Below are 26429 nucleotides of genomic sequence, written 5' to 3' on the forward strand. Positions count from 1 at the left end.
TGTGTAAAGAATCTTTATATCAAAAATAAGAATTCTCTTACATTCCATAAATAGATGTGATAAGATGTGATATGAATCTTATAGATGAGAATGAATAGAGGATGGATGTGATGAGAATAGAAGTGATGAGAATGAGAGGTAAATAGATGTGATGCAAATCAGATAAATGTGAATGAATAGATGAGATGTGATGTCATGTGAAACAGGATGTAAATGAATGATATAGGATGTGAATGAATGTGATAACATGTGAATCGGGATGTGAATGAACGATAAGGGATGTGAATGAATGTGATAACATGTCAATGAACGATAAGGGACGTGAATGAATGTGTTAGCATGTGAATCGAGATGTGAATGAATGAGATGTGATGTGAAATAGATGTGATAAGATGCGATGTAAACTAGATAGATGTTAATGTATGTGAAGTGGTGAGATGTATGGGTAGATTTCAAGTAGCTGTGATCTGATGAGGATAAATGAGGAAACAAGTGATGAGTTAGAAAAAGATGTGATTAGATGAGAATGGGAATACTTATGAAATGAATGTGGATTGATGTGGATTGATGTGTGGGTAATGTGGATGGATGAGTGGATAATGTGGATTGATGTGGATGGATGTATGGATGATGTGGATTGATGTGTGGGTAATGTGGATTGACATGTGGATTGATGTGGATGGATGAGTGGATAATGTGGATTGATGTGGATGGATGTATGGATGATATGGATTGATGTGTGGGTAATGTGGATTGACGTGAATGGATGTATGGATGATATGGATTGATGTGTGGGTAATGTGGATTGACGTGAATGGATGTATGGATGATGTGGATTGATGTGTGGGTAATGTGGATTGACGTGTGGATTAATGTGGATGGATGAGTGGATAATGTGGATTGATGTGGATGGATGTATGGATGATATGGATTGATGTGTGGGTAATGTGGATTGACGTGAATGGATGTATGGATGATATGGATTGATATGTGGGTAATGTGGATTGACGTGAATGGATGCATGGATGATGTGGATTGATGTGTGGGTAATGTGGATTGACGTGTGGATTGATGTGGATGGATGAGTGGATAAGGTGGATTGATGTGGATGATGTGGATGGATGTATGGATGATGTGGATTGATGTGTGGGTAATGTGAATTGACGTGTGGATTGATGTGGATGGATGAGTGGATAATGTGGATTGATGTGGATGGATGTATGGATGATATGGATTGATGTGTGGGTAATGTGGATTGACGTGAATGGATGTATGGATGATATGGATTGATGTGTGGGTAATGTGGATTGACGTGAATGGATGTATGGATGATGTGGATTGATGTGTGGGTAATGTGGATGGTGGATGAGTGGATAATGTGGATTGATGTGGATGGATGTATGGATGATGTGGATTGATGTGTGGGTAATGTGGATTGACATGTGGATTGATATGGATGGATGAGTGGATAATGTGGATTGATGTGGACGATGTGGATGGATGTATGGATGATATGGATTGATGTGTGGGTAATGTGGATTGACGTGAATGGATGTATGGATGATGTGGATCGATGTGTGGGTAATGTGGATGGATGAGTGGATAATGTGGATTGATGTGGATGGATGTATGGATGATGTGGATTGATGTGTGGGTAATGTGGATTGATGTGGATGGATGAGTGGATAATGTGTATTGATGTGGACGATGTGGATGGATGTATGGATGATATGGATTGATGTGTGGGTAATGTGGATTGATGTGAATGGATGTATGGATGATGTGGATTGATGTGTGGATAATGTGGATTGATGTGGATAGATGTATGGATGATGTGGATTGACGTGTGGATTGATGTGGATGGATGTATGGAAGATGTGGATGGATGTGTGGATAATGTGGATTGATGTGGATGGATGTATGGTTGATGTGGATTGGTGTGGATGATGTGGATGGATGTATGGATGATGTGGATTGATGTGATTGGATGTGATTTGATGTGGGAATGATATGGTGTGTTAGGGATCGATGAAGGAAAAAAAATGAGGGAAGATGAGAAAAGATGGGGACTAATGTGAAAGGATGTGGAGTGATGAGAAAAAATGAAAATATTGTTGGAACTGTATTTGTATGTGAAATCTGTTTTTAAATGACTGTTTTATGTCAAGAATGCTGGGGAAGCATTTTGACCGTCTTGTGAATGAGGTCGTGGTTGGAGACCTATCTGTTAAAGTTGCAACTGCTGATGGAGAGTCAACGGAGGACGTCTCGCGTAGCAAGGTCGGCCAAGGTCTTGACCAGGTCTTGACCAGCAAGGTCGGCCAAGGTCTTGATTTAAATGGTGAGCTTTCGGTATAGTGGATGAGGGACCAAGGAAGTGGCATATGAGTGAAGCGCTAGGTGACCTGCGAAGGATCCTAGAGGGTGCTGACCATACGGTGCTCGGGCTCTGGGTCACCGAAGATACCCACACGTACGTTGGGGAAGATATTGGAATAAGTCGGGCATGGATCTGGTTGGTTGACCTTGTTGGTCCTCAACGGATGAGTCCATGGCTCTTTTATATGGATCCGTTGGTTGATCTTGCTGAACTTCAACGGAGATTCCATTTTGATATGTGAATATATTACCGGTTACTATGAGCTAGGAACTATCGAAAAAGGCCCCTGAGTGAACAGGTGGTGAGCCTTCTGGTTGCCAATGATGCCATAGGTACACCGATGAAGGAATGATTGGAAATAAGGATTCAACCGGAGATTTTGAGGATTGTGATCAGTGACACAATGGTTTCATTAAATGATTGTTTTAAAGATAGCTGATGCTGAGAAAAAAGCAATTTCATACTGGGTGTGTAAGTGGTGTGACTAGTTTTAAGTTTGCAATTTCATATTTGGTGTGTAAGTGGTGTGACTAGTTTTAAGTTTGCATGAATATCCGGCTAGGGGGTCTGGGAACTCTTTTCCCTGGTATCCGGGACAAAACCTAACCAAATTCTTAATTGGATCCCATCACTACAGTGGTTGGGCGGTTGGCTAACCCACGGGACTGGATGGGGTTAAGGCTGGACTGATGGATCCTTAAATTGAGACTCAATTCTGTTATGGTATGATAGATGAAGTAAATCCCGGACAAAAATTGTTCTATGGAAAAGAATCAACGGCTGTGCCTCTCAATGAGGAAAAAAGGGTTGGTCTCTAATCCAAGTGCAATCTTTTCCCTGATCTGACTTGGGACTTACACGCTCGGTCAGATCAGTTAAGGCTTTTGACTACGTTAGAGAAAAGTTATCCTGGAGGAATCGCCCGTGCTTTCCGGGCAAGGAAAGTTTTTTCGGGATCGGTTTTGGAAGAACCGATGGATTAGTCTCTTGTCTGGATATTCGTGTGGGCGAGGCCTCGAGTGTGAGACCCTGCCCCGCACAAGAAGTGCTACTTCCGCTGCTAGAATCCCTGAAGCGGCAATGGAAAGCTTAAAAGAGGGTTAGAGTTTGAGAATAGGCTTCCTGAACCTAGAGTAGACTAAAGAGGGATAGAGCTTCTGCAGCAATGGAGAGGGAGGGAGCTTGAGAGAGAGAGAGAGAGGGAGATTGAGAGGGAGGGAGCTTGAGAAGGAGGGAGAGCTTGAGAGGGATGGAGTTTCTACAGCAATGGAGAGCTTAGAAAAGGAAGAAAGAGGGAGAGGGATGGAGTTTCTACAGCAATGGAGAGCTTAGAAAAGGAAGAAAGAGGGAGAGGGAGCTTGAGACTGAGGGAGCTTGAGAAGGAGGCAGAGCTTGAGAGGTATGGAGTTTCTGCAGCAATGGAGAGCATAGAAGAGGAAGAAAGAGGTTCAAAATGAGCTTTCTAAACCTGGAGTATGTTGGGGGGAAGTTTGAGAGGGAAAACACACTTTTGGAAAAAAATTAAAAATTTTCAATTTTTAGGGTTTTTAATCTGCGCGATTCTAGGTGGGGGGACCTCTAAGTTTGGGCCCAGGAGGTAGGGGGACAAGAGTAGTAATTAGGCCCCATTAGCAAACTAAAGCCTAGGCCCCCTAGGGTCAAAGAAGTAAAAAATGTGCACCCAGCCCTCTTCTTATTGGTCCATTCCTAATCAAAAGTTAATCCAAGAGGCCCTCTTTGGGTCCAAAAAATTCCTAATGTCCACGGGGAAGGAATGAATGGACCCCCCAACTCATTTTCCTCGAACATTCTAGTCATTGTGTTTGTTTGGGAGTCTGCTTCAGTTCCTTCTGAAATTGGGGTGGGTAGGTTCAAAGCCCTATTGCGGGGTGGTACATCCTGTGGATAGATGGTATCCCTTACTCGGTTGGCCCTAGGCTTAGTTTCATGAATTTGTTGGTACTTTTAAACTAGGGCTTTGGCATCTTCTAACTTCCTTATTTCTTCATCAGCATTAGGATATTCACCAATCCCTTTTGGGGTTGCTGGTTGTTCTCCTTGTTTTCCTAGGTCTAACCCTTCCAGATTGATCCCTTGACCCCCCTCTTCCTTTGATATTGTGTGGATCCGGTATCAATTGTATCTTCTTCGGATCCATCTTGGATTGTAACCCGCGTGTCCCCCTTTCCTGATTTCTTCACTCTTCTTCTTTGCGACCCGATCTGGAAATAGTAGCATCCACCCGGTTCCTTCCTTTGTCACCTAATTGAGCTTGAGCTCGTGTTAGGACATTGAGCGGTGTGATCTTCCCAGATTGTACACTAATGGTACGAATGGTGGCCTGATTAGCAGTGGAAGCTGAACCAATTGCTCGGTAGGGACAATCTTTGATCAGATGATCAATTCCACACTTAGTGCAAGTGAGCACTGGCATGTCATTGGGCATGGTCACCACTTGTTGTGGCTGGTGTGTATGAGTCATATTCTTATTTGGGCATTCGGCTACTCGATGTGGCCCACCACAGCCATAGCATTGTAAAGGTCCTCTTCTCAGATTTGAGTTGATTTCCTTGCCCTTCCACTGTACCATGGGGTTTGAAACACAGGTATTGGTGTGTTATTCTGTAGGATATAATACTTTGGCGTGACCTTACCCATATCCTCATAGTATTCCCCACCAATTCAATATCTTCTAATGGCTCTTCAATCACTACTTGATTGATCTATATGTCCGACTTGTTTGCTTTGAGTTTCAATTTCTTGATGACTCGAGACACGCGAAGTCGTGGTTACTGCCGATGTTCTAACATCCTCAGGTTGTGGTAATTCTAACATGTTATCTTCGTATTCGATTGTCAATTTGTAGCATGGATCAAGGGTAGCTGGCCGGGCTAGTACTAAGTAATCATGCATTTTATGGTCTCTAACCCCTCTCTTGAAACAAGGTAGCAATTGATCATTTGTCAATCTTTCCCAAAGTTTGCATCTTGAATTCAAGTGTTTCAGGCGAGAAAATAGTGTCTCATAGACTTATCTTCCTTTTGATGTTAGTAGTTGGGCCACAGGGCTCCATCTGTCACCACTACGTGCAAAGCTGGGCACAAAAACATTTTTTAACCTGGTGAAGTTAACCTTGTCCTCAGGCTTAAGTGTTCTGAACCACTGATGAGCTTTTCCTTCTAAGGTCAGCGAAAAAGCATGTATCATGGTCACATCACTGACCCGTTTGCAGGTTTCCCATGTAGATTCAAAAATCTCTACATGCTGGATAGGATCTCCATCCCCAGAGAAATTTTGGACAAGTTGTGAGATGATATGGGGTTTCATCCGGGAAGGTCGAGGTTCTAGAGTAGAACCTAACTCCCTGACCATCCCCCTACCCATCTCAGCTTGCAATATTTAACAAGTCTGCCCTTGTGGCTCCATTAAGGTCCATGGCTAGATCGTTTCTAGGTCTCTGGGGAATTGCTCCCCCCCTTCCTAGACCTCGTCCCCTACCCATATTGGCTCTTCTTGGTATCTCAGGTTCGTGGACTTGTCCGGTTGTTGTACCCTGGTGGGATTCCCCAATAGTAGCCTCTGTGCATCTTTGTGGTGCATCTTTGTGTAATTAAGAGCTCCATATCTTGTAAGAATGTAGGGTGATTGATCATTAGCTCTATGTCCTTCTTGGTATAGAGCCGGTCCTCAACTTCTACAACCAAGTTGGCTATGTTACCCTCTTCTTCTCTGGTTGTAAACCCTTCCTCCATTCTAGATTCCTCATTGATGGGTTCCAGGTTCGGAATATCCCCATCGCCTCTACCTGTAGCAATTTCAGATTCCTTTCCTCGTGATTGGAGATGGTTAACATTCTCTGTCTCCTTTCTCTTAGCTCTTGTCCTACGAGTATTAAGCTCTTGTTTCCTTAAGCTCAATTCTCGGAGTTTTCATTCCACCTCACTTTGTTGGAGCTCCAATTCCATTTCCTCGGTGGTGGGAAAGAATATTTGACCCGTCCTAACTGCACTTTCCATATCTCGTCTAATTCGAGGGGTGCCAATATTTGACAGCCTAGAATTCAACATTTGGAATGGCCCTTCTTGTCTTGGACCGAGCCCAGCGCTAGTTGATGAACCCACGCTCGCTTCTTCATCATGACTAGTTTGGAGACCAAAAAATCCCCAGGCTATATTAATGATCCCACTGGACTTGGTTGGAAAGTGTGGTTTGTCACCTTCCCCAAACCCAATGTATCTCAGCCCTTCTTCCATGGATTCCTCACTATTGGTTTCTATGGTGGTCAGGTTTCTCAAGACACTCAAGTGAGTACTTGCGGACTGTCTCGATCCCACACTTCTTTGGTAGGAAGTTCCTGGATGATTTGATGCACTATCATCAGGCGTAAGACCGTCTCCGATGAGTTTTCCAGATCTTAAGTGCATGTATGTATGATTTGATAAGATAGTATCCAATTAAATTCCTGGTTCTATCTCTGTGTTCAAGAGGCATGAATTAGCAGAGAATATTTCACGTTGTGAAATAGCAGGACTCAGTTCATGTCGTGAAACTGTAGAAAAAATGGTTCACGTCGTGAAACAAAAAGTGCTTCATGTCGTGAAAGTCTACTACACTTTCACATGATCCAATTTCCCTCCTTAAGATTAAATTCCTTCTTTAGCCGACCCTTATAGCCTTAGTTTTGTCAATTCGTTGGTTTTGGTCTTCTTGTGAAACAAGAGGGTTTAGTTCACGTCATGAAACAAAAAGTGTTTCACGCCGTGAACTGCTATAAAAGTGTTTCATGTCGTGAACTACTTGGAAAATGGTTCACGTCGTGAAAGTCTACTGCACTTTCACGTGATCCAATTTTTGGCGGACTGAATCGTATTAGAGGTGTCAGGATAAGGGTTTCTATTTTTGGAATGTAATCCTGTGATTTTTGATGAAAATCTCGGCACTGATTTCGTGAGCGACTCGCGGCGTGAAATTGCAGGAAAATGGTTCACGTGTCGTGAACAACTTCTTGCACTTTCACGTGGAGTTTTTCGCGTCGACAATTTGTAGTCTTGGGTGCATAATACTTATCCAAATGATAAAAATTAGATTGTGCCAATGCTAGGGAATGAATTGCAAGTTCCTGGCTCAATCAATGGTCCCTTATGTTTTTGATTTTTTTTGAATTTTTTGAAAAAAGAAGAAAACAACACACAACCTACTTCTTCATGCTAGTGTTTTTTGTGGTGCGCTAACATCAAACTTATCAAGAGTAACCAATGAATCCTTTCCTAAACTACTTTCCACAACATTCATAGCATCAAAACTATAATTTTTTCTCAGCCACACACACCTTATCCTTCCATTTTCCACACAATGCATTACCAAAAAGCAAAGGCAACAATAAATACTATGCAATGGGAGCTGAAACTCAAAGAGTGTGGAAGAAACAAAGGTGCTTCCCCGGCAGTGGCGCAAAAAATGTTATGCTTAACCACACCTCCAAGAGGGAACTCTACACATTCACCTAATGGATGAGCAATGGAACACAACCGTCGTGGGGTACTTACCAATGCTTCGAGCTTGTGTCTCTTGAAGCCTCCAAGCTTGCATGTATGCTCTAAACTCCAAGCTCCACCTCCACATTGTCACTGTGGAGTTGCTCAAACCATCACATAGGCCAATCACACTCTCTCTCACTCTCTCATACAAGCATAAACACACAAGCATGAAAGAGGCACAATGCTAGAATGCTCTCACTCCTACTCTCTCACAAGTACAAGGGAAGAGCTCTCAATAGCACAAAGGGGATTGTGTCTTTTCATTTTGAGAAAATACCTTATATATAATTGGCCCTTATTCACACTTGGTCACCCAAAACTTACTAACTAGGCCTTGGGTGGCCAATGTTTCATAATGTACAACCTTTATAGTGCCTCTACATGACACTTATTAATGTCCTCAACTGAGGATCATTGTGTTAATCCAAATTGGATTAACAGAGGCTATGGTGTAAATTGGAATAAAGTATCTCGTAAATACTCATGTGTGGGGGAAAATAGTCCATACACACATGATGGGGGATGATTGCACCCAATCTTGGAGTCGTGCTTTTGTGAGCTAAGTATTTTTATTTGTTTTTGAAATATATTGAACTTGTTGTATTTGATGAATTGTTTTGAATTTAAATCAATTCTTGCAAGTTTATTTAAATTCTATCTCCCTAGAAATTTGGATCCGTGTCATTTACAAGGTACTAGCCAAGGTCATTGCACTAAGGATTAGCCCAGTCTTGCAAGAGGTGATCTCCACCAAACAATATGGGTTCATCCAAGGAAGATCCATATATGACAATATCTTTTCAGCAATGCTAGGCAAGGAAGTGGCTCAAAGATTTGGTCAGAAATGTGTAATTTTTCAACTAGATTTGGAGAAAGCTTATGACAGGGTCCACTGGTCTTTTGTAGCAAGGGTTATGGAAAACTGGTCTTTGGAAGCAAGATGACCACATGCATTTATACTCTTACAATTGGAGGTCATTCTAAGCTATTGCTAAATGGGAGATTTGAAATCAAAAGGTCTATGTGAGACACAGATGTCCTTTGGCCCCTTTGCACTTTGCCATTGCTTCTCACCCCTTAATAGTGGCTTTGGAAGAAACTTGTGAAAGAGGGATGGTGAGACTGGGCTAAAGTTGAAGAATGGTGAGAGTAGGTAGTGATTCAGTGCTTTGCTAATGATTCTCTTGAAGAATGGTGAGAGTAGGTAGTGATTCAGTGCTTTGCTAATGATTCTCTTCTCTTCTCTTTTTGAAGGGCTGATAATGAGAATTCAAGGAATGCCTTGTAAATAGTGCAGTTATTTGCTGATGCTTCTAGCTCTAGATGCAATATACACAAGTCCAGAATTATCAGCTTGACTGAGGAGGATAGCTTTGACATTGGGAGATGGGGGTGTGAAGTTATAAACAAAGGACAGATCATCAGACATTTGGGGGTGCCTTTTGGAGTTGGAGTGACAAGTAAGGATGTAACCAATTGGGAAATTAAAAGATTCCTTGCCAAGATAAAGAAATGGGAAGGGATTAGAGTACCTTTTCATGAAGAATGGTCATTGCTAACACAGTTCTCAATACCTACATTATGTTTCCTTGCCTTGCTCGATAGAATTCAAAAAGTGTCATTAGAGAAGGGTCATGACCCCAGTCAGGAAATTTATCTAGAAAAATTATAATGATGACAGGAAGGACTCTGTCTGGTTGGCCTCGGACAAAGTAAGCTTACATAAAAAGGTGGAAGGACGGACATGGGATTTTGCATTTGCCTACTCATGCTAAAGCAAGGGTAGTAACTAGTCTACCTATATGTCTTCATCAAGAGGTGACCTGGGCTAGGATGGTCAGAGAAGTGATTGAAGAGTCTGATGTTCAAATCAAAGGCAATTGGCTTGGTTTGTATTGGAAAGATAAGTTGTTGTCCTATACTCCCTTGAAAATTGTGAGCTCCCCTTTTTGCAGGTTCTCATGTTTGAATTGGAAAGAAGTGATGGGCTTGATGAAGTGGGATGCATGTACTAGGGCATCAGGGAATTCCTTCTTCAGTCTTGGCATTTGGTGGACTCATAAATTCACCCCCTCTCTTACTCATCCTAATGTAAGAATAGCTAGGAAATTAAATAATAGAGGGTTGAGAAGATTTGGGGATTGTTGGGATTGCTCTCAGGTTGGCTAGAAAGAATTGGATCAGATTAGGGACGAGTTTAGGATCAATAAAGATATCTACAGGTTGTAAGCCATCTTCTAGAAGAAATTGAGAAGGGACGTGTCTTTACTGGTTATAATGGGGCATGATAGTTGAAGGATTGGTCTTGGTTCAAAGGAGTTAAGTTGGATAGAGTGACTACCAAGGCACTATATAAAGAGACGAACAAGAGTGAGATTAATGTGATGTATTGCAACAAAATTTTGAAAGTAAGGTGGAGCTTGAATGCTTGGATGAAGAGGTGGAGGCTAACTAGATGTTCCTGTGAAAGCTCAAACCTTTTTATGGAGGGTTTGCATGTGGGCCCTGCCCATTGGATACAAATTGCTATTGTTGCTACAGAGGAACTTCACATCTGGAGTTTGTCCTAGATGTAGATCAGCAATGATGGTAGACATGCCTTTTGGGATTGCCCTGCTATTAGAGGATTGTCTGTTGGTGGGGAAAGATTAACTAATGGATGGCAGGGTGCATGGGGGTTAAGGGAACTTGGGGGCACTGGTTGTTGGGGAGGTTAAATGAAGAGGGAGGGGCTATTAATTTAGTATTAAGTCTTATTAGATATTGTTGCTTATGAGGGATTTGGAACTCCAAGAATTTGTTGATATTTCAAAAAGGTTCTAGTCAGTGTCTGGATGTGTCAGAGTTGATGTATAAGTGTGTACATCAGTGTTGGTTTGTGTATTATGTAAATAAATTGAAGGATAAACTTTTTGTTGAGCTAGTTCAAGCCTTACAAGTTGGGATAGGCTAAGTTAGGTTCAAGGTGTGGGGATATTAGCACATGCTAGGGCATCCTAATAATCTTTGATATGTGGTAGTCTTACTCAGGGAAAGATATGAAGATAAAGTACCCTAAATTTGGACCCAAAACCAGGAGATGCTACCGAAAGGAAAACAAGCTACTGTATACATTTGTGGCTTTAATTGGAAATGCTTTGGGCACGAGACTAGAAATCTGGACAAAAGGAGACTATTTGGAAGAACATACTCCTAAGGGATGTACCTTTGAATCTCTTCTTGTGGCATGTATGTAGTGGAGTTATCATATTTGATGGGAGCATTCATCTTTTGTTTGGGAGGAGGAGAGATGGGACCGGATTTGTAATACGCTCCTCAGTGATTGGGAGTAGGATAGTTATGGTAGGTGTTGAAAGAGATTCTCTTTGTATGGTAGCTTTCATTTTATAAATATAAATATCTTTTGGAAAAAAAAAAATCTACCACTGTAACAAGACATTTGGTGGAAAGACATCTCAGCTCTCATCAGGGTTAAAACGTCAAATCTTGTGGTTTTGCCAAAATAGCACGGAATGGCTGTATTAGATATTGTTGCTTATGAAGGATTTGGAACTCTAGGAATTTGTTGATATTTTAGGTTCTAGTCAGTGTCTGGATGTGTCAGAGTTGATGTATAAGTGTGTACATCAGTGTTGGTTTGTATATTATGTAAATAAATTGAAGGATAAACTTTTTGTTGAGCTAGTTCAAGCCTTACAAGTTGGGATAGGCTGAGTTAGGTTCAAGGTGTGGGGATATTAGCACATGCTAGGGCATCCTAATAATCTTTGATATGTGGTAGTCTTACTCAGGGAAAGATATGAAGATAAAGTACCCTAAATTTGGACCCAAAACCAGGAGATGCTATCGAAAGGAAAACCAGCTGCTGCTGTATACATTTGTGGCTTTAATTGAAAATCCTTTGGGCACGAGACTAGAAATCTGGACAAAAGGAGACTATTTGGAAGAACATACTCCTAAGGGATGTACCTTTGAATCTCTTCTTGTGGCATGTATGTAGTGGAGTTATCATATTTGATGGGAGCATTCATCTTTTGTTTGGGAGGAGGAGAGATGGGACCGGATTTGTAATATGCTCCTTAGTGATTGGGAGTAGGATAGTTATGGTAGGTGTTGAAAGAGATTCTCTTTGTATGGTAGCTTTCACTTTATAAATATAAATATCTTTTGGAAAAAAAAATCTACCACTGTAACAAGACATTTGGAAAGACATCTTAGCTCTCATCAGGGTTAAAACGTCAAATCTTGTGGTTTTGCCAAAATAGCACGGAATGGCTGTATTAGATATTGTTGCTTATGAGGGATTTGGAACTCTAGGAATTTGTTGATATTTCAAAAAGGTTCTAGTCAGTGTCTGGATGTGTCAGAGTTGATGTATAAGTGTGTACATCAGTGTTAGTTTGTATATTATGTAAATAAATTGAAGGATAAACTTTTTGTTGAGCTAGTTCAAGCCTTACAAGTTGGGATAGGCTGAGTTAGGTTCAAGGTGTGGGGATATTAGCACATGCTAGGGCATCCTAATAATCTTTGATATGTGGTAGTCTTACTCAGGGAAAGATCTGAAGATAAAGTACCCTAAATTTGGACCCAAATTCAGGAGAGGCTACCGAAAGGAAAACCAGCTGCTGTATACATTTGTGGCTTAAATTGAAAATCCTTTGGGCACGAGACTAGAAATCTGGACAAAAGGAGACTATTTGGAAGAACATACTCCTAAGGGATGTACCTCTGAATCTCTTCTTGTGGCATGTATGTAGTTGAGTTATCATATTTGATGGGAGCATTAATTTTTTGTTTGGGAGGAGGAGAGATGGGACCGGATTTGTAATATGCTCCTCAGTGATTGGGAGTAGGATAGTTATGGTAGGTGTTGAAAGAGATTCTCTTTGTATGATAGCTTTCATTTTATAAATATAAATATCTTTTGGAAAAAAGAAATCTACCACTGTAACAAAACATTTGGAAAGACATCTCAGCTCTCATCAGGGTTAAAACATCAAATCTTGCGGTTTTGCCAAAATAGCATAGAATGGCTGTATTAGATATTGTTGCTTATGAGGGATTTGGAACTCCAGGAACTTGTTGATATTTCAAAAAGGTTCTAGTCAGTGTCTGGATGTGTCAGAGTTGATGTATAAGTGTGTACATCAGTGTTGGTTTGTATATTATGTAAATAAATTGAAGGATAAACTTTTTGTTGAGCTAGTTCAAGCCTTACAAGTTGGGATAGGCTGAGTTAGGTTCAAGGTGTGGGACATGTTAGGGCATCCTAATAATCTTTGATATGTGGTAGTCTTACTCAGGGAAAGATCTACCCTAAATTTGGACCCAAAACCAGGAGATGCTACCGAAAGGAGAACCAGCTGCTGTATACATTTGTGGCTTTAATTGAAAATCCTTTGGGCATGAGACTAGAAATTTGGACAAAAGGAGACTATTTGGAAGAACATACTCCTAAGGGATGTACCGTTGAATCTCTTCTTGTGGCATGTATGTAGTTGAGTTATCATATTTGATGGGAGCATTCATCTTTTGTTTGGGAGGAGGAGAGATGGGACCGGATTTGTAATATGCTCCTCAGTGATTGGGAGTAGGATAGTTATTGTAGGTGTTGAAAGAGATTCTCTTTGTATGGTAGCTTTCATTTTATAACTATAAATATCTTTTGGGAAAAAAAAATCTACCACCGTAACAAGACATTTGGAAAAGACATCTCACCTATCATCGAGGGTTAAAACGTCAAATCTTGGGGTTTTGCCAAAATAGCACGGAATGGCTGTATTAACGTGGGGGACATTAGCCACGTGGCTCTGTCTTCGCTGTGTGGCAGCCATTTTTTTGATGAGAACAGCATTAGTTTTAAATCTGCGATTAATTTGTAATTTGGTTTAATTAAAGAAGGCTTTCTTTGATTTGGATTCAAATGTAGATTTTGTGAAACTATGCCCTAAGTTTTTAAAATATTTTTTCTTTTCCCTCCCTCTTAGTCAGTCAAGTCTCACTTGAATTTCGAGCTTTTAGCCACAATTTAAATAATGATAAATGTCGTGGTGGAAATTTGCAAAGATTAGTTAATGATACATTAATGGAGTATTAGGTGAGGCCTTGATTGAGCGCCTGTGTTGATCATTAATGTGCGGGCAATATAAGGAGAGGTGCACGCACCATTTGGAGGTGCGTGCATGTACATTTTTTTTTGGGTGGTTTTGGGGATGAGATATGGCGTGGAGGCCATTGCTGTCGGCTACCCTAGCGGCGCTGTTAGTGTGGGTGGTGGTAGTTTGCTGTTCACACTTAGTGGTGGGCGATGGCGGCCGCTTTGAGGCTTTGTTTGTGTTTGGGGACTCCTTGCTAGACCCCGGCAACAATGCGAAGCTCAAGTCCATATCCCAGGCTGACCACCCCCCTTACGGACGGGACTTCATTGGCCACCGCCCAACCGGCCGCTTCTCCAATGGCCTCCTCTGCTCGGACATCATCGGTATGAAGGCTTTGTTTTGCAATGTATTATTATTTTTTTGACTCCAAGTAGTGCTTTTGAGGGACTTTGTACTCCTTTTTTTTTTTTGAATGCAATACTCAGCTCAGAGTTGAGCATTGAAAAAAAAATGATTACAACCCTAATCATGGTTTACCCCCTTAATTCCACCTTAGCTTCATTGCTTTGTCTTCTTTTTATGATAACCTTTGAAAGTTTGCAGAGATGTGCATTCAATTATATATTACTGCTACTCACAACTAGTGCTTTGCACATTTCTTCATATACTTCTTCACATATGGCAACCTAATTATTATCCTCGGAATTTGGAAAAAAAATCGTTCATTTTTTGCGAAATGCAGCATAAATCTTGATTCGGTAGATGCAATGGACGTGCTGTTTTGACTCGTTATAGTGTGAGTTCTGTGCGCAGATGGTGATAATGGGAAGGGTGCTACATTAATGCATATTATAATCCTTCGTGTAATGCTATTTATATTAGTTCAATTCTATTATCATGTTTTACTTAGACAAAGATCATGTTTTACAAGTAGAAACACACCGACATGTTGCAGCAAAAGTGTTTTTTCTTTCATTTTTATTAAATATTTTTTTTTGAGTTTTTCAAGAATAAGAGTTTATTTTTTTAGGAGGTTTAATTTTGTATGTTATGATTTGTCCAAAAGTCAATGACATGATTGCCTTTTCAGTTTGCATGCATTCACGCATCTCGTTTCTCTCCTTTCTATGTGATGATTAATGCTAGTAAAAGTTAATAAAATGATGACCCTTCGTCGTCATTTTCATTTGTATGTATAATGCATTCACTGTATCCTTTTATTTAATGATTAATTTTTGAAAAAGTCAATAAACTGATCACCTTCCTTCCCCTATGTATATACCTATTTCCTTTTCTATCTAAAGTCTTAAAATTTATTAGTATGTAATGATTATTAAAAGGCACAAGCTCAATTAACACAAAAACCGGATAGATTTATGATAAGATTTGTTGTTATTTTGATTGGTTGAATTTTGTATTTGAATTTTGTAATTTCCCTTGTTTCTAAAGTGCAGCCTCGCTTGCGGGTTTGCCTTATCCGCCTGCCTATTTGGGGGAGAGAGAGAACATTCTGAAGGGTAGCAGCTTTGCTTCATCAGGATCAGGAATATTAAACAGGACGGGCTCTTCATTGGTTAGCCGCTTATGCCCCCAAACAATTATCTCAACCTCAATTACTACAACATTTATCATGGAATCAAAGAAATCAAGGAATGATTATTTAAATAGTGCTTTGATCTACTGAACTACAAGCACAGCTATTTCCATAACAAATCAAGCTTTACTGTTTATGATTATAAAAAAAATTAACTGCTCTAATGAACCATCAACGTTAATTACGACTATGTTTATTATTAAGAAATCAAGGATAATCTATGGGAATGGGGTGGTGGTGTTGATTGCACAGTTGCAACGGCTCACGTTCTTCGATCAAGTGGGGCTGTGTGCGGGTGTACGCGAGCAGCTCATTTCGAAAATTGGCATCAAACAAGCCAACGCTCTAATTGAGAGATCTCTGTTTTTCATCTGCATGGGAGCGAACGATTACCTTACGAATTACTATGGCAATCCCTTCGGGCAGAGCGCATCACAGAAAAAATACACGGTGGAAGAGTTCAGAGGCATCCTTATATCATCCTACAAACAATATTTACTCGTGAACTACTGAACCCTAAATAAACTCATATACCTTAGTGTTGCCATATTTGATTTCGTCTGTTAAGATATCTAGGGCTTGGAATCTAATCAATACTAATTTAATTTGCAGAATTTGTATGGTTTGGGGGCTCGAAAGTTTGCTGTGATTTCTGTTCCCCCCATTGGATGCATCCCACTTGCACTTCTTCTCTTTCGGAGGCAAGATCGGAGCTGTGTTCCCTTCATCAATAACGAGGTTGAGAACTTTAATACAGCTCTTTTACAAATGTCTCGTCAACTCCAAGCTGCATACCCTAATGCGCATTTCACCTATCTCAACTCGTTTGACATCACCTTGGACATCATCAACCATCCAACAACTTATGGTATTCAGTCCTATAACTAAATCTTAAGCTCAAATGCATGTGATGTGTTTGTGTTTGTGTGTGTGTGGGTGTGTGCGCGCGCGCATTTGCACGTATGTGCGTGAGTTTGTGTGCACCTACATGAATGAGTATATCATTCATGTATGTGCATTAGTTTGTGCACCTTTCATACACCACTAGACACATTTAGGGTTCTTACAATACATGAATTCAAATTCATTGAATTCATGTATGTACATCAGTCTGTGCACCTTTTGAACACCACTAGACAGCCTGTGCACCTTTTGAACACCACTAGACACATTTAGGGTTCTTGCAATACATGATTTTAAATTCATTGTTGATGGTTTAAAGTAAGAAGCTTGTATGGTTTTCAACCTTGCCAATTCATTGCTGGTTGCTTAATAGGTTTCTTGTATGGTTCACAACCTTGTTGTGCAACCGGTCCGTATGGAGGTGTGCCGGTGTGCTATGAGGCTACTAGCTCAATTTGTGACAATGCTTCACAATATGTGTTTTGGGACTTTGCACATCCCACACAAGCCCTTAACCTTATGCTTGGAAACAGGTTTTGGATGGGGTCACCACCTGATGTATATCCAATCAACCTGATGGAGCTAGCTACACTCTAATATTATCAATAAGGCTTTGTGCACAATATCAAGAAGGCCACCTTGCAAAGAATGCTTTACAGTATGTGTTTTGGGACTTTGCACATCCCACAAAAACCCTCATCTCGGTATGCTTGGAAAGGGCCTCGTGATGTACATCCAATCAACCTAAAGGAGCTTCACTCTAATACAATCAATGGGGCCGCTGCCTATGCAAAATCATCAATAGGTCTTGAACAACATAATTCAATACCTCTTAAGAAATAGAGAGAAGCCATATGGTGTTACATCATACATGGCTTGTATTTGTATCCATTTTATTGGTTGACAAGGTGTCAGGTATTGGTAGTGCAAACCCTACCATGGCATCATTTCATTGTGATATGTGAGTCATTATGCGGGTGGGAGAGGTGGATTTAAATGGGAGGAGACCTTAAAGAATATATAACATTCTTTTGTAAGTTTCTTGTTATGTGTGATATTAAAAGATGCCGTTAAAGTAGATTGGATCTCCTCACTTCATACATCTCCAACGCTTCTTCCAACTAACTAGTATTGTTAATGCTTGACCTTTGCAAACGGTTTGTCTTTGATCCACCCCTCTTGCTTATTCCCAAGACTCACAAGTGACCCCCATACTAAGCATATGTTATTGATGAGGGCATTTTCTCACAATAATAAGTAGCACATGTCCACTTTTCTCTTCAAAAGAGGGATAGAGAGTGGAATACACATGAGGTCTTAGAACGCTTGGGTAAATAGTGTATAGAAAGATGAGAGAGATCTAAGGAGGCTATTGTAAAGCTACACACATTAACAATTTGAAGTTTGTTTGATTTATTTTGGTGAAATAGCGGACAAAAGTCAAGGTCACAGAGGGATCTCGTTAATTGAAAAGCAAATCTTGAGTCATGATCTTGATATAATTCATAGGTCTTGAGTCGAAATCACGGAGGAGTTGTAGCACATGTGGATAAAAAACCCGTAAATGTTACAAGGCTGCTTGTCATGCCTTCTGGCCTCTTACAGAACGAATGTCGCTACTAGTTATTGCTTAGCCACTATTCTTAAGACACTCCAACATGCATTTTGGGTGTTTTAGCCCGTTCTTAGAAATTTCTATGGACCAAAAATTAAATAAAAATGTTTCTCTTACGTAGTTTTTTTTAAATAAAGATAAAAAATAAACTCTGTTAAGATGAGACTATACTTTTTTTTCCAAAGGTTTTTGACTTAAAATATCTAGTAAGAACATCTCTCTCTCATGCATCAAACACATTTATATGAATATTATATCGGAATATTATTTGAATTATATGAATCGAAATAATTGTTAAAGTATTTCTATATGATATGTCCTAAGATTGTAGACAGCAATGCATCGACAAAAAGTATTGGTGGAGTGATCAAGACAAACATATATAAAATCAAATCTTTTACTTAATGCTTTCTATTTTACTCAAAACTGGCGATATAACCACAAAGTTTCTCTGAAAGATTTGAGTATTTATATTTTAAAATGAGAGATTGAAAATTATAGACAAAAGTTTCTTGCCAAAAAGATTCGATTTTGTATATACTTAAAATTTGAGTATCTATAGCCTAAAAAGTTTCTTGCCAAATCTTAAGTTAGGAATTTATGTGAGCGCCATAGAGATTCAAAATTATTCTCTTGAAGTTTTAGTAATGTAAGTGATTTTTAAGATAATTTTTGAGCTCAAAAAGTAATTTAACTGTCCATTTTGAAGCCGTAGATTTGTCAAAAAATCCTTAAACAATTCCTTTTTTGAGAAATTGTAAATTTATAAAATTAAGAAGGATGTAAATGACAGTCCAAAAACAAACTCAGACCCAACGGTCTATAACAAAATTTAAGCTAACACATTTCTCATCTCAGTGAGGCCTAATATGTATTTTTGCAGTTCAAAATCTTTGATCAGGAGATTAACTTCTTCGTTAGCCCACCAAGTCGTCCTGAATTTTTTTTTCTTATTGAATCTCTCTTATTTTCTCTTGGAAATCTTCTTGGAAAATTCTAAAAAATATTGAATACTTTCGGAAACTTTATGAAGCTTAGCCCTTTTAAACACTTTTCTTGAACATCTTGCCAATTAATTTGTAATTTGGTTTAAATAAAGAAGGGGTTCTTCCATTTGGATGCAAACGTAGATGTTGCGATACTATTCCCTAAGTTTTAAAATATTTTTTTCCCCTTTCCTCTAGCTTTAAGCCAGACATTAAATAATGAAAAATTTGTGAAAATTTGCAAAAATTATTTACACATTAAATAAAAGCGATTAATGGATGATTAGGTGAGTCTTGATTTGTTGATCACATTAATGTGCTGCCACTATAAGGAGAGGTGCATGCAAGCCATCTCCAGGTGCATGTTCATTTTTGGTGGTTTTGGGATGAGATATGGCTTGGAAGGTGGTAGTTTGTTGTTCACACTTAGTGCTTGGACATCATCTCGGGAAGAAGATTGCAACCCTAATCATGGTTTATGCCCTTAATTTCCACCTTAGCTTCATTGCCCTTATGATAACCTTTGAAAGTTTTCGCTACACACAACTAGTACTTTGCATATTTCTTCATATAGTAACCTTATTATTATTCCCTTGCATTTCTTCATATGGCAACCTTCGAAATGTGTTTTTTTTTCTTCTTTTTGGGATTCAACGTAAATCTTGATTCGGTAGATGCTATGCACCTCCAAAACGGTGTAGTTTTGAGTAGTAATAGTGATGTTGATGGTGGTAAGGGTGCTCTACATTAATGCATATTATAATCCTTCGTGTGATGCTATATACATTAGTGGAATTTTATTATAATGTTTTACTTAGACAAAGAGCATGCTTTACAAACAGAAACACTCCCACATGTTTGTAATAGGACACCAAAATGTTTTGCATTTCTATTAAATATATTCTATTAGTTTTTCAAAAATAAGTGTGTTTTTCTAAGGTTTCATTTTAGTATGTAATGATTAATGCTTGCAAAAGTCAATGAAATGATGATCCTTTTTTTGGATGCATTCACTCATATCCTTTCTATTTAATCATATCCTTTCTATTTAATGATAAAATCATTGAAATGATGACTTTCCTTGTTCTTTCCATTTGTATGCATTCACCTATATCTTTTCTATTTAATGATTAATACTTGAAAAAGTCAATGAAATAATGATCCTCCTTTTTCCTTTTTATTTGCACTAGTGGCATGACTTGTTCTTCATATGGGCAAGAGTATTCTTGCATGCATAAAAACAAAAGGTTCATTCTTGCCGCGACCGTGAGTTAGTGCAGTGGATAGAGGTGTTGCTTGAGACTCCCAAGGTCATGGGTTCAAGCCCTCACTACTTCGCAAAGCGGTGGCACACATAGGTGTGTGTTGTGTTGCACTTTCGAATTTCAGCCAATTCCAAAAAAAGAAATAAAAGAAAAAAAACAAAAGGCTCGTCCTTGCGGGGTGAGTAGAGATAAGACTTTATTTGAAGCCATGATGGGCCTCAACTTGTATATAACCACACCATGCTTGCCATATATATCCATTTAGACGCTCTCAAAGCACTCACAATTCTTTGAATAAAGCACCAAACTTGGCATAAATATACATCTAGCATTCCAACCCACTATAGTAATGACAATCTTAACACACCTGAATAAAGCTTTAAAACAATCTTCAGGCAACTGGATTATCTCTTCTTGGAAGTCTATACTCCTCGCCTCCATCTAGCAAAATAAATTTAAGATAAAAACATTAGTTATTATAAGATATAATTTTCAAAGAAATAAAGAAGGAAAAGGATAACCTTACAAAACTCATTTGGTGGATCAATATTTGAGGTGAACGGCATTTGAACAAGCTTATAGACAGCAAATCAAAAAATTCTGTATTATCTAGTGTCTGCACCAAAAATCTAGCTTATCAAGCTTTTCATAGTCCACAAACATTACATATACATAAAGTTGATCCGTGATCTTTCACAACAGTAGATTGTAAATTCCAAGTAGCCCAAATCTCTCGTTTTATAAGTGTCTTGATCATGATATACCCCTGATATCAAATATAACACTCACTACACTAATCATTTACATAAGACTTTAAGGTCTCTCTCTCTCTATATATATATATATATATATGTATATATGTATATATATATATATATGTATATATGTATATATATATATGTATATATGTATATATATATATGTATATATAGATAGATAGTATTTTGTGCCAAGCAAGAAAAATAAACAATGTCACTGTATATAAAAGCAAACATTTGCTTATCCAAATGTTCAAAAAAATAAACAGGAACTCATCGAGCCTCTTCATCCATCTCAACAATTCGAACCACCTCTTGAGCAATGATGGGGCACTTCCTTTTGTGGATCTACATGGTGGCTTTACCCCAATGCAAGTAGATTTATACATATCAATTCGATATTACCAAAAAGAGTAGCATCAATGTGAAATATTGCACAGAAAGACAATATAGTTTGCACATGTCACATCTTTGCAAACATTCTCCTTTCAAATGTTTACTTCATTGATATAGAGATATCTATGAATGTAGTCTCTAGCGTTTGTAAGCTGCTACATATCAATAGCTCATTCTCTATATTTTGGGCATAGATTACATTTACATTCTTCTACATGCCATTTGCAAAACCTCATGGTAGACAACATTGGTTGGCTTATTTATTGACATACCAAAAGCTAACCTTACAAGAAATTATCTCCTTCTCATGTCAAAAGGCAATTGAAGCATCGTTAGTATGAATGTTATCATGGGAATAAAGACCATGTCTCCAATGTTTGTACCTGTAATGATTTCTGCTTCTATCACCTTTGAGTGAAATTGCTTGCATATCAATCTAGTACCATTATAAAGTCCCCATCGAGGGTCCAAATTACGGAGCAACATGATAGGAGCATTAATCTTTAGAAGCAAGGGGTGAGGAGGGTAACCACCACGTAAGTTCAAACTATTCAAGTGCTCAATTGGATACAATCATACGTCTAATCCGATTTTCCCTTTTTCTTTTAGTCCATGATCAAAGAGTTGAATTCCACACCCACTTGCAAGGGAAATCAATATATAGCAAGCTATTTACATCTGCATACAATTGATTAGCTCTGAACCATTCGGTGAGAGATGTCATTAGGAGAAACGTGGGCTCAATTTTGGGCCTTTTAGTTCTAGAGAGAGAGTGGTGCTCAACCAATGAGGAGGAGGCTTCCGTAAATGGAGAAATTCGACATTTTAAAGCAATAATTCAAGTAAATAGAGTAAAATTATGCTCAAAATGCATCCTAAAATAACATTTACTCAACTTAAAAATAATAAAATAATACTACTGAATCTTTGCACGTATGCTAAAAGATAGTGGTAGTTAATGATAGAGAATGGTAATTAATGATAGAGAATCTCTAAGTTTCCCCCCAAAACTAGCTCTGATCTTCTTCGTCTCTCTCCAACATAGTCGTTCTTTCTTTTTCTAAGTCTTCTCCAAATTAAGCTCTCATCTTCTTCTTTCGTGTGGCTTTCGCTACACAAAATGGCAACCTGTAGAAAGCCTCATACTAGCATTTCAGTTATTACTATATTCAATAGTTATAATACGTACGATGGGACATGGATACCATCTACAATTACAATCGGGAGGCGGGTACTTACAGAGAAGGAAGAGAAAGAGGAGAAATGCTAATGAATTTGTGGAGCCATTCAAGGGACAAGTTAAAGAGTTCAAGGTATGTGAATCGAGCAAGCGTGTGACAGAGGTACTAATACAACATGTTTTTCAGCATGTAGAATTGAGGGTGAAAAAATTTCCTCCTGGTCTTCCAATGATATCGTCCCAATTGTGAGTAGTATCTTATTTTGTTTTAAAAGTGTTTAATTGTTGTTATTAATGTAAATTTTTATCCATTCAATCATGTCTCCTTATTGTTTTAAAAGTGTCTATTTGTTGTTTTAAAAATGTCTAATCATTTGATTTTATGCAGATATTTATCCATCCAATAGGATAGTCTAGCAACCAGTTGGAGAGTATAAGTGGTATTTTTGACACTTTCCATGTAAATGTAAGAGAACAAATTTACAAAGGAAGAACTCATAGAGATCTTTAAGACCACGGCATATTTTTCTATGATATGCAATACTTAGAACTAAACACGTCTTCCGGATGGAGTCGTTTGACTCCATTATCCCTCCCATTATTTGGAAGCAAAGATTGGCCATTGTTGCCAACTTCACAAACTAGCGAAAGTTATAGGATTAGGTTGTATCACGACATACAGAAGTCTCTTAAGGCATTTGTTGCAACAAAGAATGTCAAGCTTACTATTTTTATGCCTATCGAAGTGTTTGTTGACTTATTCTTTGATGAAGAAACAAGAAATACTTCAACAATGTTTATTTGCAAGTCAAGTAAGGTACTGGAATTTTTGGACAATGGTTGGGACAGGAGAAAGACAGAAGGCATCATTTCTGTTTTGGAGAAGAAGTCAATAGTTTGTAAGTACATTATTGGCTCTCAAAACTTCATTGCAACTTTTCACTACACCAGATATCATTATGTTAATGGTAACCTTGTTCCATTAGATCAAGATTTGGAGTCAGATCCCGAGAATACGCCTCTAGTAATGGAGATATATTTGGAAGGGCAATTGCTTACAATGCTGAACATACTATCTGCAACATCTCTTTCTTAAATTAGAGAAGACCTTACATATGAGGAGATTGAACGATTGCCAAAAGATTATACATTTACAATGGATACTAAAAAGGTAAACCATTTATATTTACATTCACCATTTAGTATGCTGCTGTGCATAACATTATGTAATATAACACTAACAAAACTCCTTTTTTACACACGTGCCAAGGCGAAAAGAGAAAATGACTTTCTGCAAAGAATCTGTCTCTCATACTATTCACTTGATTAATCGTTGAATGATGACAGTATTGAGACATTGTAACTCCAAAAGCAATTGTATATATGAAAGATTTTTTTCTTACAAAACAATGTCAGGTCTCTTACAAAATTAATGTTAAGGTTACAAATGTAAATATAAGTCTAATGATGGTGACGTCGATCAGAAGAGTCAGGGGCATGGGAGCGACATCGTATTGAGAGGTCGACTTCGCTTGGGACTGAGGGGGCCGTCGATTTTGCTCCTCTTGCAGCCTTTCCATTTCTTCCCATAGTGTTTCTTCTCTTTCCCTCTCCGCCGCCTGCTGCAGCTTGACCTGCCTCTCCTGGAGTCCACCCACTCATCCACCTCCGCTTGCAGCTTGTCATACTCATTCAGGCAGCCACATTTTCTTCGACTTGTCTTTGTCGCTCCTCGTCTCGCTGACGTATTCTTCCCTTTTGAAAATTCGTCTGCCCTCCTGATCTCTTCTTCTGCATGATCATGGACAGCCAAAATAATTCTTTGTACAGATTTTGTCCTGAATTGTTTTACATGCAAGGGAGCATATTTGTTCAGATTTATTTCTTATACACAGAGAAAAGCTTTGTTAGGGACATTATAGCTACGTTTGATTATGCAAGTCTACATTACAAATATCAATTACATCAGGAATATCAAAAATTTTCTTTATTAAAAGATAGGCGTTTAGGGCCGTCCTCCATCCACAGCTAACATCATTTGGCTGGACTGACACCCTTATCCTATGGTATGTCATGCGTTGAACAAGATTTGGCTCCATTAGGAGATGTTCCAATGCATATACAAACTTTTGAGCACATCTAAGAGGTCCAAAAACCCGCATCAGCTTATGCTGCTTAAAGAAATATACATGCTTGTGGAAGAGGGAAATGTCAATAGGGACTTACTCTCTAACATGGCCATGATATTGCTGAACAGAGTTAGCAAAATAACACGTGTTTTGCTCAATATCGTACAACAACAAACTTCAGTGTCCGGCTGAAAAAAACAAAGAGGACATAGGTGTTATAAAAGAAAACACATATAGATTACCAAATATTTGATGTCAATTTTAAACTTAACATGAGATTCACTCTTCATGGTAAGCCATGAAAACAAGTCTTGCCAAGTCGAGGTTCACTGGTTCAAACCAGGACATAAGGTTCAAAAATGTTGAACTTTCATTTTGTAATGCCGCGAAAATGAGAGGATCCACAGTATATGTACAATTTTGAACCTCTTCTGGTAGTAGTAATATACAATACCTAAAGGCAACAATGAAAAGAACAAAGAATTAGTCCACTGGTACTTACAGCTCAGTCATGCATCATACTATATATATCATGCATTGTATATACTATCCATACCACCATAGTAAAATATTGACAATGTTATCTGTGATTTTGAATGCGTCATTCCTTAAATCGTATGCATCTAGACGCTTGACAACTCTTTGGCCCCGAAGTGAAAAAGCCGCTCTAACTGGCGTAACAGCCTCTAAAACTCTTAATTCTCTGATATTGTCTGCTTCAATTAGACTTAATTCCCTCTCTATCCTATATGCATCTTCTTATCTTGCAACAATTTCAACTTCAGCGGAGGGCTGTGGCTGTGCTGCTGGGTTGATACCAAGTGATATAAAGCAGACAGGATCTCGGAGGCTTTTGTTTTGCTTGGTACTGACCCCATGACTCACACTAGGGTCAATACCAAGCGATATAAAGTAGATAGGATCCCGGAGGCCTTTGTTTCGCTTGGTATTGACCCCATGACTCATACTGGGGCCGGTACAAAGCGATATAAAGGAGATAGGATCCCGGAGTCCTTTGTTTTGCTTGGTACTGACCCTGTGACTCACAGTGGGGTCGGTACCAAGCGATATAAAGGAGACAGGATCCCGCAGGCCTTTGTTTCGCGCTTGGTACTCACCCCATGACTCACAGTGGGGACGGTACCAAGAGATATAATGGATACAGGATCTCGGAGTCCTTTGTTTCACTTGGTACTCACCCCATGACTCACAGTGGGGTCGGCACAAAGCGATATAAAGGGAGACAGGTTCCCGGAGGCCTTTGTTTTCCTTCGTACTGATCCCATGACTCACCGTGGGGTCGGGACCATGCGATATAAAGCAAACATGATCCCAAAGGCCTTTGTTTTGCTTGGTACTGACCCCATGACTCACAGTGGGGTCAGTACCAAGCAATATAAAGTAAACAGGATCCTAGAGGCCTTTGTATTGCTTGGTACTGACCCCATGTCCAACGTCATTAAAGTGGGGTTGGTACTAAGTGATATGAAACAAACAGGAGTCTAGGAGTCGAGAGGTACCAATATCGCTTGGTACTAGACCCGTGGGCAACGTGAGCCAATGGGGGTGACTATTAAGTGATGTG

The 26429-nt window shown here is 39.0% G+C and overlaps 1 protein-coding gene across 2 annotated transcripts; it reads left to right on the plus strand.

Annotated features, from left to right (window-relative positions):
* The first annotated feature begins 14078 nt into the window (after positions 1 to 14078).
* On the plus strand, positions 14079 to 17548 carry LOC147622644 (GDSL esterase/lipase At3g53100-like). 2 transcript variants are annotated; one of them, XM_086822673.1, is made up of 5 exons: positions 14079 to 14401; positions 15473 to 15591; positions 15865 to 16113; positions 16225 to 16480; positions 17049 to 17548. In XM_086822673.1, exons 1-5 carry the CDS (start codon positions 14140 to 14142, stop codon positions 17090 to 17092), a joined length of 930 nt encoding a protein of 309 aa, XP_086678799.1. In that variant the 5' UTR covers positions 14079 to 14139; the 3' UTR covers positions 17093 to 17548. The 2 variants fall into 2 exon arrangements, with proteins under 2 accessions (XP_086678799.1, XP_086678798.1); XM_086822672.1 differs by having other exon boundaries at positions 14080 to 14401; positions 16889 to 17247.
* The last annotated feature ends 8881 nt before the right edge of the window (positions 17549 to 26429 follow it).

The sequence above is a fragment of the Cibotium barometz genome, chromosome 28, assembly GCF_041138505.1.
Source record: "Cibotium barometz isolate CiBa-2024 chromosome 28, ASM4113850v1, whole genome shotgun sequence".
NCBI lineage: Eukaryota > Viridiplantae > Streptophyta > Polypodiopsida > Cyatheales > Cibotiaceae > Cibotium > Cibotium barometz.